The 15,949-nt window shown below is 47.8% G+C and overlaps 2 protein-coding genes across 4 annotated transcripts; one reads left to right on the top strand and one right to left on the bottom strand.

Annotated features, from left to right (window-relative positions):
* Nucleotides 1-226: 226 nt before the first annotated feature.
* On the bottom strand, nucleotides 227-7,388 carry DHODH (dihydroorotate dehydrogenase (quinone)). 3 transcript variants are annotated; one of them, XR_014528547.1, is made up of 9 exons: nucleotides 5,328-6,236; nucleotides 4,907-5,119; nucleotides 4,508-4,707; nucleotides 4,277-4,359; nucleotides 3,674-3,861; nucleotides 3,021-3,134; nucleotides 2,274-2,423; nucleotides 2,026-2,185; nucleotides 227-951 (listed from the first exon to the last, which is right to left on the bottom strand). XR_014528547.1 is itself a non-coding variant. In XM_083513738.1 (9 exons), exons 1-9 carry the CDS (start codon nucleotides 6,271-6,273, stop codon nucleotides 897-899), a joined length of 1,197 nt encoding a protein of 398 aa, XP_083369864.1. In that variant the 5' UTR covers nucleotides 6,274-7,388; the 3' UTR covers nucleotides 227-896. The 3 variants fall into 3 exon arrangements, 2 of the variants coding, with proteins under 2 accessions (XP_083369864.1, XP_083369863.1); XM_083513738.1 differs by lacking the exon at nucleotides 5,328-6,236 and adding an exon at nucleotides 6,244-7,388 and having other exon boundaries at nucleotides 2,274-2,427; XM_083513737.1 differs by having other exon boundaries at nucleotides 2,274-2,427.
* A 33-nt stretch (nucleotides 7,389-7,421) lies between these two features.
* TERF2 (telomeric repeat binding factor 2) lies at nucleotides 7,422-14,915 on the top strand. The gene is made up of 9 exons (XM_083513681.1): nucleotides 7,422-7,649; nucleotides 8,575-8,789; nucleotides 9,381-9,467; nucleotides 9,841-9,987; nucleotides 10,656-11,041; nucleotides 11,239-11,607; nucleotides 12,268-12,344; nucleotides 13,257-13,315; nucleotides 14,007-14,915. Exons 1-9 carry the CDS (start codon nucleotides 7,445-7,447, stop codon nucleotides 14,163-14,165), a joined length of 1,704 nt encoding a protein of 567 aa, XP_083369807.1. The 5' UTR covers nucleotides 7,422-7,444; the 3' UTR covers nucleotides 14,166-14,915.
* Nucleotides 14,916-15,949: the final 1,034 nt, after the last annotated feature.

Below are 15,949 nucleotides of genomic sequence, written 5' to 3'. Positions count from 1 at the left end.
CTTCTACCCTTGGGAGGTGCCTGTGCCTGACCGTAGAAGTGAAACAATATGCTCTCCTTTAGATTTACTTTTAATAATTAAAGAGAAGTCCCACCCACCATTGGCAATGTTTTTAACCTTTTGCATGCTGATCTCCATCATAAAACAAGTGAAATGCACTTGTCATATGGCATTGTAATAAATAAATAAAAACATAAAAAATAAATATTAAATAAAAAATAACAAGTTTAAACAAATAAACAAAAGCTTTATTGAAAGACCACCCAGAAAAAGAGCCACCTCCTGCCGAAGGCAAGGCAGGGAACAAAATCCCACAGCCCCTCAGAGCAATGCTGATCGTGCCCCCATCCTCTTCAGCGTCCTAAGATCAAGAGTGGGGCTCTGGGATGAAACAGAAAATATTTCTGCTATACTCCCATTTTACTTAATCCCATCTGAGAGGGACTGAATTACACTGCAGACCTGACTGTTGGGTCTCAGCAGATGAGGGGAATTCCTTCACTTTGTCCTGGCTGAGGATACACACAGATCCTGATCCTCTGTGTTACTTGATAGTTTCTGATGAAAGAAGCCAGCCCGAGCCTGGCCTACTTGACTTGTGTCAATGTTTGCTCATCCTGTTCCAGGGACCCTTAGCACCTGCTGGACTGCAAAAGTTTGCATTAAGAAGTACACTGTGAAGCTCTTAAGGGAGGCACTTTTTTGTTCCTTGCTGGAAAAACAATGGACCCAGCTGATCTTGATGGAAGCCCCCCTGCCCTCATGTAGGGGAAGACGAGGGGGCCAGCAGGACTACAAGCAGAAACATGCTGGATGCTACCACGGTGACCTGGGCAAACAAGCATCTCTGTGCCCACAGAGTGCCTGCTGTCACACTAAGCGCATGTCAGGAGTCCTCAGAGGCCATGATCTGCACCCACAGCATCCTGCACACTCTGGAATCCTTGCTCCCTGCACACAGGAGAAAATAGCACAGAGTGAGTAGACCAGCTAGCGGTCTCTGGCCCTGTAGTCTTCTTGGCACCTAGAAAGATAAAACCTCGACCCAAGCCAAGTCCTTATTTGCTTAAGATACCAGCTCCCCACTTGGGTCCCCATTTCCCTCCCCAACTACAAAAGGTAACCAGAAAAGCTTATGCCTGTAGAGCAGATCCTTGTACATTGCGGGGAGGGGACTTGTGACCTGCAGGCGAGTCACAGGAAACCAAGGATGTGAAATACCCACAGGATCAAGACCACTTTATCCTCTACGTAGTACATATTTGATTGTTTGGATAAGACAACAGATGCACAGGCATAAAGAATAGAAAGCAAGGTCTGTTTTACTTGTTTTGGGACTACTGTTGTCCCAGACATCAACTGCTGCAAAGCCGCCAAGGCTCCACAGACCACAAAATGACACAAAGGAACTGTAGTGGAGATAAGGTAATTTGTCTTGGTGGAAGTGGAAGGTAGTTTGAGACTGGAAAGAAGGGATAGGTGGAAGAATAGGCGGCAGCAGGGGCTTCCAAGAGGAGATGTGCCAGGGGCTAGGAAGCAGATCTGGAGGAAAGGCAGGCCGGCTGGCAAGCAGAATGTGGGAGGAAGAGAAGAAATGGGTGTAAGAGGCAGAGCGAGAGACACAGAACATCAAGCAAGGAGGACAAGGTACTTGAAGCTGATGTAAAGAGTAGCAGGGATCAGCTTCTTGCAGTGTAAATGGAGAGCATGCATGCAATAAGGAGCCCAGCATGACAACCTAGGTGGGAGACAGACAGTTTTGTGGTCTGCTCAGCTCCCTCTACAGCCTAATCTCATGCTGGCAGCAATCTCATTCTGCTGTGCTTTCTAATCAGCACAACTTTGCTGGAATCTGAAGTAACATCATAATGTATCTGCAAAACACAGCTGGATTGAGGGTCCATTAGGTGCACCCCTTCTCTCTCTCTCTCTCTCTCTCTCGCACACACACACACACACACACACACACACACACTGAGTTTGGGCCATCAAGAAGCTGGGAGCTGGGCTCCGCCTGTCACTCACCTTAACAGAGCCTCCAGCTCCTGTTTCACAACACCCACCACAGGTGGCCCACGGTAGGTGAGGGCAGTGTACATCTGCACCAAGGAGGCCCCTGCGCGGATCTTGTCCAAGGCATCTTGCCCGCTGGAGACTCCACCTACACCAATGATGGGGACCCGTCCTGGGGGGCAAGAAGAGGCTGCTAGTGGGAGGGGTTCTGGAGTCCCTCCCACCTACATCCCCTCCCTCCCTCCAGCCCGTCTCCTTACCTTGGGTGAGAGAGTACATCTCGCTGACCAGCTGAGTGGAGAGCTCTCGCAGGGGAGCTCCGCTTAGACCACCAGCCTCCCCACGAAGAGCTGCACGCAAGGTGCTGGGGCGGCTCACAGTGGTGTTGGTGACCACCAGTCCATCAACGCCTAACTGGGAAAAAGGGAGCCCAGTCAAGCCTCAGAGCCACAGCCTCCTCCTATGCGCTGCCCTCCTTCCCACAGCAGTCGCCCTGAAAGTCTAGCCCTACCCCATTCTCACTTTTATTTAAAGGAAATTCATAAGACCACTTGATCAAAGATCTATATATCTCCCAAGTAGCATACAAACATAGCTTAAGCTAAATCACAGCTGAAATCCACAGTTCACTAAAAGCAAAGGTATGTAAAGCCACCTCAATTAAAAAAAACAATAAATTCAATAAATATTTAAAGCCGATATAGGTGACTAAATTACATGTCTGGGTATGCTTGCCAAATGCAATATGGTGTGGGTGCCTGCCCAGTATCAAGAGGCAGGGAGTTCCAAGTGCTGCTATGTTCACAAGATTGCTCTTGCGAGGAGTGCAGAGCGGCAGGTGTAAAAGTGCAAGTTCCACAGACGGAAGTGATCAAAGAGGCCCACCTGGGGCAAGGTGATCTCTTAAGGGAGCTGCTCTAGAACAAGGCATAAAAGGCCAAACCAACCAGGAATAATTGAGGTAGCAGCCAGACAGAACCACTCCTGCCCGCCCACCCCTGCATCACCTCAGAGACGACACTAGCAATGTCCTGCTTGTCTTGGGCCGTGAGATCTGGAGCAATTTTCACCAGTACAGCTGGCTTGTGCTTGCATGCCAAGGCGTCCCTCTCAGCCAGCACCTGCCAAGAAGCACACAGCCAAAGATCACGTTCACACTGCTCAGAAGGGCATAAGTTTCACACTGCCCAGAAGGGCACATTATTACAAGCCATGGAGCGCAGCACAACACACCTAGGAGAGGGGAACTGCCCCTGCTATGAACTAGGGACAGAAGAGGAGCTCTGCAGAGCAGGAGAGGCTCAACAGCAGGATCCAAAGGGCAGGTATGGAAGGAGGATGAGATAGAAGCAGCCTCCTGTTGGTCCACCACCAACATCTGGAGGCAAGGCTGCCGCACCTATACAAGGTTCTCAATCAGGCATGCACTCAACTCCTGCAGTAGGATTTCTGAACAATGTACCAGCAAAGCCCTGGCTTTCCTTTGCCAGGCACTGTTCAATAAATGTGAAATGGGAGCAGCAGGCTGCTTCTCCTTTGCTCCAAGCAGCTGCTGCCCTCCGCCCAGAAAGCAGGTGCTTAAATGTGCGTCAGAGGCTGCCCTGGCTGCTTACTGGAGGGGACCGAGAGGACAGGTAATGCTCTTGGTCAAGAGACCCACCTTGGCCAACAGGAGGCGCAGCTCCGCTTTGCCTTGAAGGGCCCGCAGTCCCGGCGTGTTGGGGCTGGAAACATTCACCACCAGGTAATCAGCCAGCGGGCCCAGCACACGCACACCTGCCACGTAGTCAGCTGCTGCATCTGCAGAGGCCTTGTTCTTGCCAAGATTTATTCCAAGAGGCATCCCCGCTAGGAAGGGAGAGGATGCACAAACAGAAGCCAGTCAGACAGGGAGGGCCAGAGCAAAGATGACTACTACGTGAGGAATCCCTGATGAGGGGGCAGACACATAAGAGATTTCCCCAGGGAGAGCACAGGGCCACGGTGGGCCTGTTAGGGCTGGGCAAAAGGAAGCAGCCACTGGCACTCAGGCAGGCACTGCTCCTGACCAGAGTTGCTCTGGGAAGGGTTCAGGGCAGGATCCAGAAATCCTCCACTAATCAACTGCAACATTTGCTCCTTGCCACTCTTCACGTTCCCTGAAAGCTCCTCTCCAGATCTGACTGCCACAAGCATGTACTAGCATAGCAGCAATTGGGTGGGGGGAAGAAGGGGGCCGGGATTTTCCATGGCTCATGGGCAGGGAGGACACAAGCCACCTCACCTGAGCTGAGCTGACGCTGAGTTTCTTGTCGGGCTCGAAGTCTGTGCTCCACCACTGCATGCCCGTGGCTGTTGAACCCATACCTAGAAAGTGGTGGACACAGCTCAGGTGGACACAGCTCAGGTGAATACCACCACCCCTCTCTTCCCCAATGCATCACCTCCTCCTCCACTGCAGGAGAGGCTTGTCAAAGGCTCACCCTCGCCACCCACCTCTGTTCCAGCCTCCTACCTGTTAATAATGGCCTGGTCCTCTGGCAGCCGGAAGACGCGGGGCCTGGGGTTCCCCTCTTGGGGCTCTGGGGTGACACTCCCCACCTCCACAAAGCCAAATCCCATCTTGTAGAGTCCATCTACAGCCTCTCCATGCTTGTCAAAACCAGCAGCCAGGCCAAGAGGGTTCCGAAACCGGCGCCCAAAGACTTCCACTGCCTGGGAAGCCAATTAAGCACCTGTTAACCAGCAGAAAGCCTTAGGCAGCAGAAGAGACAGGCAAGGCCCCATCCTGTGTCAGGAGAGAGAGGGCATGCCAGGCCCACGGGAAGGGATTGGGAGCAGTAGGATGAGAGGCAGGGCCCAAAGCAGGAGCACAGCAGCCTCTGGCCGCCAGTCACCTGCATAGTTTACGCACCAATGCATCCGAGTCAGCTTGGCTTGAGCAGGGCAGGATCCCCAGAGCCACAAAGCGCACAGCCAGCCTGTGGGCTGTCTCAGGGCCCACCACTCTCTGCAGGAGTGGCATCAGCTGCGCAGCGTAGAAGTGCTCATCTCCCTTGACCACCAGGTATGAGGTGAAGATCAGGCTGCCCCCACCGAGAATCACTGTTGCCTCCTTAAAGCGTCGCTGGGAGAGCAAAGAGAGTGAGATACACCCCCAAGCCTACAGCCCACCCAACCCCTGGAGAACGGGAGGAGGAAGGTCTACCACCCTGCTCCACCCTAACACACCCACAGAACTCTGTCTGGAATATCTGGGTTAAAGCCCAAGTTGGCTTTGGCTAGACCTGGCCAAGCTACGCTGCCTCATCACCCCAGTTGGGATAAATACTGACCCTAAAACTGAGAAAGCAGCTGGTCCGTATGGGGCACTCTGAAAGGGCTAAACGCAGCAGGAATCCTGTTGAAGAGCTGCTGGTACTACCTGGGATGGCAAAAGGGGAGGATTTCAGATGCCAAAGGACAAGGAAGGCATAGCTTCCAATTACTACTGGTTCCTGGCAATGACTGGCCGGATCTGACAGCTGCATGGCAGGCACGAGAACCATTGCTGCTCAGCAAAAGCTGCACCGGCTCAACCTCTGCTTGCCTTGGCTGTTGCTCCAGCCTACCCCAAAGGAGCAACACACGGTTTGCTCTCACAGCTGGCCACTGGAGCCCTCCCAGCAACTACGTTCAAGCTGCACGGTTCACTAAGGAACGGCAAGGAGCTGCTTCCCCCCCACCCCCCCGACAGATTTTTGGACCACCTAGGTCATGGCCGCTTGCTCTGACTGGCATCGGCTCCTTCCTCTCTCGAAGGCATGATACCTGCCCTGCAAACTTCGCTTAGTCCCTTTCTAGCAGTAAGAGGAGTTAAGCGCTTTCATAGGTAGTGAAGGAGTTGCAACTTTCCCCTTGAATTGGAGGCTGGTATCCTATTTCTGGGCAACCACAGCTGCAAGACTGCATATCGTCCTACAGCGCATCAAGACAGAAGAATCCACTCTGCATTTCCCCATTAGTTGCTTCAAACCAGCAACACGGATGGCTAGGTGGGTGCGCGCGCGCAGAGCACTGCGGGAGGCAAATAAGTTGCCCACCGAGTATCGCCTGCGCTGTCTGGCAAAGGCGGGCCTCCCTCCAGACTCTCCCCGGCAGAGCAAAGGCTCTTTCTTCACAGGGTACCTCGACCTGCAAAATGCCTGCTCTGGCACGAAGCTACGGCCCACCCTTGAGTCCAGCGCCCGCCCGCTGTGCGACCTTCCTCACCCAGAGCGACGCGCCCGCAGCTCCCGCCATGGCAGCAAAAGGAGGGTGCACATGGGCTCCACTTCCGGCAGAGAGCCGGAAACTGAGCTACAAAGCGCGCTGCACTATAAACAGACAAGAGGCAAAACTTCCGTCTTCTTTTATAGTCTCTCAATTCCCGAGTTTAGGGGCAGCCTCGATTAGATTTTGCCTCCCCCCCCCCCGAAATGATCCCAGCAGGGCTGCAGATCGAGCGCTCAGGGGCAGCCGAAAGCCGTGTGCATACCGAAAAGTTGCGTTTTATAGTATTTAAAAACCGCTCGCATTTCCCATGCAAAATAAAACCCTTTTAATGCAGCTTCGCTCTCTTTGGTCCAGATTGAATAGTTGCCCATCTTTTTTTCGCAATGTTGTGTCGGGTGCTAAGACTTCGCAGAGTGATATGAAAAGAAAATGATATCAACAACGGAAGAAATATTATGGGCTGCCCGAAAAAGTCCTTATGGACCCCAGCCCCATATACAACCCGTCTCCCGACCCAGAAATCGCAGGTGGGGCTTTACCCCACCGCCATCATCTCCAAGTCCCTTCCTCCAGCCAACCAAGCAGGACCGATCTCCGGGACCCCTGTTCCCCAGGCTGCCCCTTCCTGGAAGGGGCGAGGCAGGCCGGACAGACGTGAAGGGAGTTGGCCAGCATGAAACGAGAGAGGGAGAAACAGAAGCGCCCTTTGATTGGCTGAAGAGGCACAAGAGACAACACGGGAGCATCTGGCAACTGCTGCAGATGATCCCACCCCCCCAGCCGTCGGGGCATCTTGATCCCTCCCTCTGGTGACTTCGCACGTGCAGCGCAGCTGCAGCAGCAACCATCACCCTAGAAACCCCCTGCCAGAGACAGGGGTCTCGGCCCTCGTGTTCCGTCCTCTATCCTCCCCAAATCCGCTTTCTCTGCCACTGTCTGTTAGAACCTGCCCGGCTGCCCCCTTGATTTCCCTGGGCAAGCAGCGCCGCGGCGGAGGGCGAGCTGCCCATAGCCTTCCTTTCCACCCTCTACACTTTGTGGGCCTCCAGGCAGAGGAGCGAGCAGAGATCGCCCCGTTGGGACCGGGACGGTGCTGAGACTACAGGGTCCCAGGCTCTGAGCCAGCGCTGCCCTCCGCGCTCCCCGCTCCTGTCCCGCCCACCGACTACGTCGTCACTTACGCCAACTTCCCGGCGGGATGGCGCGCGGGAGAGGGAAGATGGCGGGCGGTGGCCGTGGAGCGTCTCTTGCTGCGTCGCCCGAAGGAGCCGCGGAGGCTCGCGAAAAGGCCTTGGAGGAGGCGGTGAATCGGTGGGCCATCCTCTTCTACGCCCACCGGGCCCTTCAGGCTTTCCGGGCCGGCCGCAGCCAGGACTTTCGCCAGCTGCGGGACGTCATATACGGTAGGGAGACCAGTTTGTTTTACGAAAGGGGCATTTGGGGAACATTCTCGCTGGGTAAAGGTATTTCCTGCTAAGGAACGTGAGTGTAAATAACTAATAATAATTTTATTAGTTATACCCCGCCCATCTGGCTGGGTTTCCTCAAGCCACTCTGGGCGGCTCACAGCACATATCAGAACATACTAAAACATCAAACATTAAAATATGTCACGTAATAGCCCTGGTTCCACTTATGTCACTGTTACATATTTACATTTATATATTACATTTAATAGTCATTAGGTGTTTTCATTTAAGAAATAATGAACCTAAAGCAACTTAAAATATAATACAGCCTGTGTCCCTGGAACGTTTGTCATTTGCCTTTAGAAATTAAGGGAAATAATAATAAATTTTAATAATAAATAAGTAATTACTTCTGTGTGTCTATAAATATTTTAATGTTGTTGTATTCTAATTTTGTTTTTAAGTTGTAATCATTCAACTTGTTTTTATCATTGCTTGTTAGCTGCCGTGAGCCCGGCATTGGCTGGGGAGGGCGGGTTATAAATAAAAATTATTATTATTATTATTATTATTATTATAAATAAAATCCATACATACTGCATTTCTGCCCCACAAAATGGGAGCTCCAGCAAGATCACTCACCACAAAGATTAAGACACTAAAAAAAAAAGTGTGTGTTTGTGTATATATAGATACTAAAGGATATTGTAGATCACACACAAAAAAACAAGCAAATGCAAAGTGACTCCTGATCCTGAGCCAAAGGGCATGTTGGGATGAAGCTGTCTGTCTGTATATGGCCAGGGATACAAGATATGGGACAGGGCTTTGGTGCCCTTTCCCAAACCTCGTTACACCTGGTTTGCTGAACTATCTGATTTTGCTTAGTGGCTGTTTTGACTGTCTTGTTCTTCTCCAGCTGTGCTTGCAAGGCCCCTAGTGCTAGAGAAACACATTGGCATTCAGCTACGGATTATCCAGCTTCTGTCTAGGATTGAAGAAGATTGGACCATTGATACCAAGACCAAGTTAACACCTCTTGAATATGCCCTTGTTCTTTTGGATAAGATGAAGAATGAATTGGACATAGACATTGATATAATAGAAGAAATAAGAAAAAAAATAAAGGAAGCAGTAAGTGTTAGCATTTCCTCTTCTGTAGGCACTGATTACTGTTTCTCAGCCTAGTTAGTATGAGGACAGCTGTCTTAAGTTTCAAAATGCAGTATATTTAGGAAAGGGTTTAATTAAGGTGCTAATTCAATGCCAGGATGAACTCTTGCCTATTTTTCTCCATGCTTAAATTGGACTTTTAAATAAGTTCACAAAAGTTAATAGAAGCAAGGAGGCAAGATTCCTATATGCTGGGATGAAATGAAAGAGAAATGTCTCCTCAGAGTGCCTGAGTTTATTGGAACTCAGCATGTTTTGAAAACTTGTTTCCGTCGGGGGCAATCCAGGAAAAGCTGGCTTCTTGACTCTCCTGAGGCATACATTATTTCAATGTTGTTAGCCTACAGACTTTAATGTAACTTGCCTTACTTGAATTTTTTTAAATTCTTTAATAAGTGGTCTAATATTACACAATGAAAACACACTGGGTTGAAAATGTGAAGCAGATCTAGAAAACTTCCAGAGGGATATCTCTCGAACAGTATCTTCTTAGATTAGGAACATTCCCCCAAAGTCTTCCTTGCAAACCATTATTTTGTCTTTCTTCTCCAGGCTGTTATAACCTGTCTAAAAAACAAAGAATATGAACAAGCCAGCAAGATCTTGAGGAAACACATGTCAAAGGACCCAAGTTCCCAGGTGAGCTTTCAGCAGGTATGAGTTCATGTTGCTGTTGTTGAAATGTGCCTCTTATAGGGTCATTTCACTGCAAAGCAGAATCATGGTTTGTCCTTCCCACATTCTCCAATTCAGTGAGTGTCTTAAATACTTAAGAGTTTATTGTCCCCCTTACGCAATGAGAAAAATTGCATCCACAAGCAGCCCATGTTGCTACAGATTGTGGTCCACATCTCTAGTCATCATTACTTTCATTCATTTTTGACATTACCTAGACTGCTCTGGTGGCTTGGCTTGTTTTGTTTAAACTTCTAATGACTGCAAAAATTGCTTTTATCTCTGCCCTGTGCTGCAATTTGCTTGCAAGTACTGAAAAACATTTCCCCTTGCTTAGAAAATGAGGTCGATGTTCCAGAGCATTATCCGAGAAAAAAACTTCGCTCATCCAGCCATCTGGAACTTCTCCTATAAAGCTTTCCAGCAGAGAATACTTCTGTATTTAGAAAGCTGCTTGAGTGACTCTGAGCCCTTTCTCTTAGAGGTAAGCAAGGGTGTGGAGTGCTGCTTGATTGAGATGTGGGATGTTGTAGTGGGAGCATAGCTTAGTAGTTGAACATATACTTTGCATGCAGAAGGTCCCAAGTTCAATCCCTGGCATCTCTAGGTAGGACTGGGAATGTCCCCTGCTTGAAACCCTGGAGAGCCGCTGTCACTCAATGTGTGGTGATAGGAAACTATATGAACCATTGGTCTGGCTTGGCATAAGGCAGCTTGCTTTCCTCATATATTTCTGTGTGTTGCTGGAGCACTTGAATATCACCCACATTGCCACAGCAGAACTCTTGCCGTCTAAACACTGTGATCAAAAAAGTACATTCAGCACCTGAGGCTTAAGACAGAAGCCTCCCTGGCCAAACTGTTATGCGTTTGGGAAATATTTTTGTGAAGAGCAAAGTACCCCACAGCAGAACAGCACGGGGCTCCAGTGTCACATTTGACATATATCAAGCTTGTAACCTGACAATGTTTTGGACTAGCAATTCCCAACAGCTCCAGCATCATGAGGCTGTGCTGACTGGGGCTTAGGGGAATTGTAGGTAAAGCATCTTCAGGGCACCAGCTTGGGCATGGCTGCTGTATATAACTAGAATAAAGAAAATAAAGTTGAGAAGTGTTCTCTAGTAACTGTGTTCACATTCTCTGTTTAAGATGGCAAAAAGGGATTCGGATGATCAGATAGAGACCAGGCTCAATCCTTTGGAAATGGCCAGCAAGGAGGAAATGGTGAAAGAAACCTCAGAGGTGGCGGCAGCAGATAAACCTGAATCTGTAGGAAGATCTGATGAGACTTTGGAAGAGCCCCGGCCTGAGGCAGGGCCTAGAAATACAGTGGAAGAACAGCCAAAGTCTCTGGAGGGAGGCCGTGAGACAGTTGCAAGGCCTTTGATGGAGGCAACGGGAGCTGTTTTGGAGCTTGCCAAAGTGGTTGATGAGTGCCAGGCAGCTTCAAAGCCAGAAGAAGAAACCAGTGGAGCTGCAGAGCCTGCTGTGGTTGCTGTTGCCACTTTCTCAGCAGTTTCCAGTGACTCTGACAGGTTAGCAGCCTATGGCCTCTTACAGTTTTGACTCCCTTTGCCATGCTGGGCAGATGTTTTGCCATACAACTTCTGGCTCTCAGCACTCAGACTCAAATTGCACCTGCTGCCAGGGGAACAAGGTCTTGGGGGTGAGGTCAGCAACATAAGTTGGCAAACCTTGTGGAGCAACCTTCTGATGTTTCTTTATTTTGCAGATGCTCGCCTAAGAGGATGGGCTCGTATGGGTTTTCTACTCTGAGGGATGCTTTCAAGATCCTGTCCAATTCCCCAGATGCAGATGAAGAGTTTTCAAAACTGGACAAGTTGGACTGGACTTTCTCCAAGCCATGTTTGGCTTCTGATTTCCACGCAGCCAAGTGCCAAACGGAGAAGAACCGTGCTGCCTCCAGGCCGCACCCCAGTGAATGCTCAGTGTCCATAAGCACACTGGTTATGGGGTCAGAGATCTGGAACCCCCCAACTTCCTGCCAAGTTCCATCCAAGAGACCCGTGGCAACTTTGGTTGTCCGGCCTGCACAGCCCCAAATACCCACCCAGCCTCATGATACCTCCCAATATCCCAGGTAAGAAGTTATGACTGCTGTGGGGTCTGCTGGGGAACTGGCATAGCATGAGGCATTTGGTGCAACTTTCACCTTTGCAAGGAATCCATTAGAAGGCCTTAGGCCTCAGCCCAGAAGCTCCAAGGAAGGCAAAAGTGGTTTGCAGTGGTAGGGTTGCATCGCTGTGCATCTTCTCCCCCAGCTAGTAGAAGCAGGTTGCGAGAGAATCTGGTTCACATACCTTGTCTTAATTTTTATTACTCAGATTGCAAAGATAGCAGAATTGACAATATGGTCTCTGGCCCCATTAAAGGTTGCTAAACAAATTTATTGTGGCAGAAACATCTGCGCCGGACTCTGCTTTGTCAGATGCTTAGAATGTTAGCTTCAGTTGCCAGACAGAAGGTAGAAAATGTTATTTCTCTCCCCCCCTTCCTCCTTCCGTCTGTACCAAGGATAAGGGTTTGTGTTTCTGCCACCAGCTATTTGCTCATATTTAAGCTGCCATAGGTCTCTGCAGTGGTGTGTTTGCTGGGACAAATTAACCTCGCTCCTTGTCTGATACTTAACCCAGCATCTCCATAATCCTGGTTCTGTGTGACATTAATTGATGCAGCTCAGTCCAGTCCCATCTCCTTGTGGGGTAGGCCTTCCTCACTTGTGTTTCTCTGTTCCATTCAGATTAGCAAAGAGGAGACTAATTTGTTTAAATGAGGATGAAGAAAAGGAGGTCTGGAGTGATGAGGATGAACTTTTTGGTAAGCAGCTAGTATCCTGTATACAGTATGCAGAGGGATTTGGGGGCACAGCTCTTGGATCAGAAAAGTAAAATATTTGGACTGCCTACTCGCAAGTGCACAGCAGCAGCACTGGCAAAATTATTGCCTTTTGCCTCAGACTGGCTTCTTGTTCTGCATGATGCTCAATTGTTGCTCCACGCACTCTTCTAATTAAAGCACCTGTGCAGTTTTGATGGCTTCTCACATTGCATTACCCAGTGACATCACAATGATATGGGGAAAAACACTGCCAGCATGGCAAGCAAAGAGAACTGTTAACTGCGGTCCTTCAGGAGGCTTGCTTAGGCAATACCCAGACTAGCTAAAGGCAAAACTCTCAAAACCTGGTAAACATCTTGCAAAACAAAGTGATCCATTTTGTGAACTGTGCTAGAATGAGATGGCAACTGTGAGTGAACATGGATGACTGTTTGCCACATAGTTTAGGGTTGCCAGATCTTGAAGAGCAAAAAAGAGGACAGCCTGAGCCAGGGAAGGAAGTGCACCCACATTCTTCTTTTCCCAGCTTGGGCTGGCGGCAGCAGTGGCGTGTAGAGTTGGCCAAGCAATAAATGAATAAATAACCCCTCCCTACAACCCTGGACATGTCCTTTAAAATGTCAAAATCCCCCTGGATTGGGCCTGTTGGCCCCCCAAAAGAGGACATGTCTGGGATGCCCTGGATTTATGGCAACCCTAACATAGTTCCATCGGTACTGTAGTTGACTCTACACATCATGCCAAGGGCTGGGTGGAATTTGACCACTACCCTGGATTTCTGATGAGGTGCAGTAGTGGTAAAACCTCCCAACTGCTGAGCCAGTAGCAATAACCAGCTTACCGAGTGGTTCCATCCATCCCATAAAGTTTGTAAATGAATTTGTGTTTCAGAATCAAAGGAAGAAGGCAGCAGCAGCATCAACACTTCCCTCTTTGGTTCGAAAAAGAAGGTAACCAAGCCTACACCCAGTCTGGAGCTGAGCACTCCAGTGGGGAGAAATAGGCCTGCCTTGACAAGACCCCTCTAAATGGAGGCCAGTTGATGAGGACCCCCTCTCCCAAAAAAAAGAACTGATGAAATCCCCATTAATGGGAACATAGAAAGCTGCCATATGCTGAATCCTGGTCCGTCTAGCTCAGTATTGTCTGTGCTACAGGGTTTCAGTCCAGGTGTCTCTTTCGCGGCTCTACCTGGAGATGTCACAGGTTTGAAGCTGGGATCTTCTGCATATTCAACCACTGGACTAAGGGGCCTTTCCTAATTAATTAAATAATCAAGGGTCTTGGATACCCAGGTGTTTCAAAGAAGCCTGGGCAATCTCAGCACATTATATCTGCTATCTTTGATGGCCTCTTCAACCACACTGTAAGGTGGCTGAATTTTATTTTTATTACCCACATATTGCAGAAGGAGGACTAAGTGTTCCACCAAGTTGGGTTTAATGTCTTGAAATATGGGATGGATATTTGCCTGCTGTGAGTTACTGAGCTACATCCCATGTCAGTGGCAATCCTCTGTTAGCAACAGCCATGGAACCAGCTCCAGAGGGTGGGGTATCTGTCATTCTGTCATGGGGACAAGGGGCAAGTTTTGCAGCACTTGATGGTTGCTCATGAGAGCCTATGCCCTCTTCTTTCTAGATCTGGACTTCAGAGGAGTCTCAGTGGATTAAGGAAGGCGTGAAGAAGTTTGGGGAAGGGAGGTGGAAAGCCATTTCCCAGGCATTCCCCTTTAAGAACCGCACTCCTGTGGCGATCAAGGACCGATGGCGGACGATGAAGAATCTGGGGCTCTTGTGAACCTGGGGGCAAGTGCCTGAGCTCCAACGCTATGTGGACACAGGGTGGGCCAGAGGTACTTTTGCAGTGTATTGCATTGGGCCAGCAGGCTGATAGCCACAATCTCTTAGCATCACTGGAGGCTTCTCCCTCTGCTTTCTGACATAGGCTCTCCCCCTGCCTCCATTTTTTTCCCTTTTATTTTTCAGTACTGAAAATACAGATTCAACCTTGTGTAAACAATTGCTATGGAAAGTGCACGTTTTACAGTATAAAAAATACGTCATTTCAATTTTTTATTTTCTTATAAATGTTATTTTTCACTGTAGGTCTGCTGTGATATTAATAAACTGGTATTATGCCATAATCATCTGGAGTACAAATGCTATAAATAAGGTTAAAGTAAAAAGACAGTAGAATAAGATATATTCTCTCCACAAACAGGATGACATCATCTTATAGTCTCACGATAGGCAAACATTCTTATTTACTTGTGGAATCAAGTTACTTCAATTAGTATTAATAACATACTATATAAAATCCCACCACACTGCACCAAAATCCATAGGTTATGCCTCAACTTGAATTAATTGAAAACTAAATGAAAATTTTGCTGAAATTGCAGTGTTGCACATGTTTTTATACCACAAAATATTTCCAGTGTTGGACAATAGACCGCCTTGCTACAGTTGGTAAAGTGATGAGTTCTTTAGATAGTACATTTTTATTTGTACCTTGGAACATTGTTAAAATAAAAAGCTATGGAGTGAATTCAGTTTTCTTTATTAGTGCTGTTAGTTCTATGTGAACCAGGGACCAAACAACTTGTATTCAAGAACAAGTCCACCATAAATGTATATTTGTCCCCTTAGTGTCACATCCACACCAACATAAGGGGCTTATAGTTGATGTGATGTTGGGATGGAGTCCTATGCCATCTGTGGAAGATTTTGAGTGAAATTTCTTTAATATTTGCAGACACTGACTTTAAAGGGTTTCTTCATCCATATGCCTTTCCAAATTGAGTATTCCATTGTTACTTTTACATCATGTTCCCATTTTGATTTTAGGCTAGACAAGTCCCCAAATTAGTTCTGTATTAAGTAACCATAAAATTTTGATACTATTTCCTTACCTCCATTACCTAGTGGCACCTTGGATCATTCAAAAGAAGTTGCATGTAATTTAACCATCAGATCCTTTAGTAAATGTTTGATTTGTAGAATTTGAAGTCTTGTTTAAAGTTAATTCCCATTTTTAGTACATTTAAAGCTACTGGTCTTACTCCTGTAAAAAAAAATCACAGTCTGAAATAACCCAATTTTACCCTTTTCTTTATTTTAGCTTTTAAAGTATCATCTTTTAGACTGGCATATGTCTGCAAAGAAGTGAGTGGTGAACAACCTGGGGAGAGTCAACTTCCATTTTTTCCATATCCTCAATTTAGTTTGTAAATATGGGTTATTCATTTGGGTGATAATTTTAAGGTTTTTGAAAGATGAAGCACATAGCAGACCTAGGGCTATTTGTTTTTCTTCCAAATTGATCCATTTCTTACCATCCTTCATAATCATGAAAGCCTGCTGTCTCAATTGGAACGCATCATGGTATACCGAGAGGTTTGGTAAACCCCAACAACTTTGATTTAAAAAAGAAAAGAAAATAATATTTCATGGGCAACCTTGAAGACTTATCTTGAAATATGAAACAATTTTAGTTTGCCATTTGGACGTTGGAGAAAAGTAAGGAGGACCTGAAAGAGAGACAGAAAATGGGGAATTAACATATGTACTGCTGCAATAGAG

The sequence above is a fragment of the Podarcis liolepis genome (assembly GCF_965112155.1).
Source record: "Podarcis liolepis genome assembly, chromosome: 7".
Lineage (NCBI taxonomy): Eukaryota > Metazoa > Chordata > Lepidosauria > Squamata > Lacertidae > Podarcis > Podarcis liolepis.
Note: the sequence above shows the minus strand (reverse complement) of the source record. Positions and strands in the feature narration are given on the sequence as shown.

Coding starts and splice junctions, on each gene's coding strand:
- DHODH (XM_083513737.1), bottom strand. CDS start 5,540: ATGGTTCTCGTGCCTGCCATGCAGCTGTCAGATCCGGCCAGTCATTGC. Junction 5,120..5,327: donor GCTGCTTTCTCAGTTTTAGG/GTCAGTATTTAT, acceptor TTGCTCTCCCAG/CGACGCTTTAAGGAGGCAAC. Junction 4,360..4,507: donor GACCAGGCCATTATTAACAG/GTAGGAGGCTGG, acceptor ACCACTTTCTAG/GTATGGGTTCAACAGCCACG.
- TERF2 (XM_083513681.1), top strand. CDS start 7,445: ATGGCGCGCGGGAGAGGGAAGATGGCGGGCGGTGGCCGTGGAGCGTCT. Junction 9,468..9,840: donor CAAAGGACCCAAGTTCCCAG/GTGAGCTTTCAG, acceptor CCCCTTGCTTAG/AAAATGAGGTCGATGTTCCA. Junction 13,316..14,006: donor TCTTTGGTTCGAAAAAGAAG/GTAACCAAGCCT, acceptor TCTTCTTTCTAG/ATCTGGACTTCAGAGGAGTC.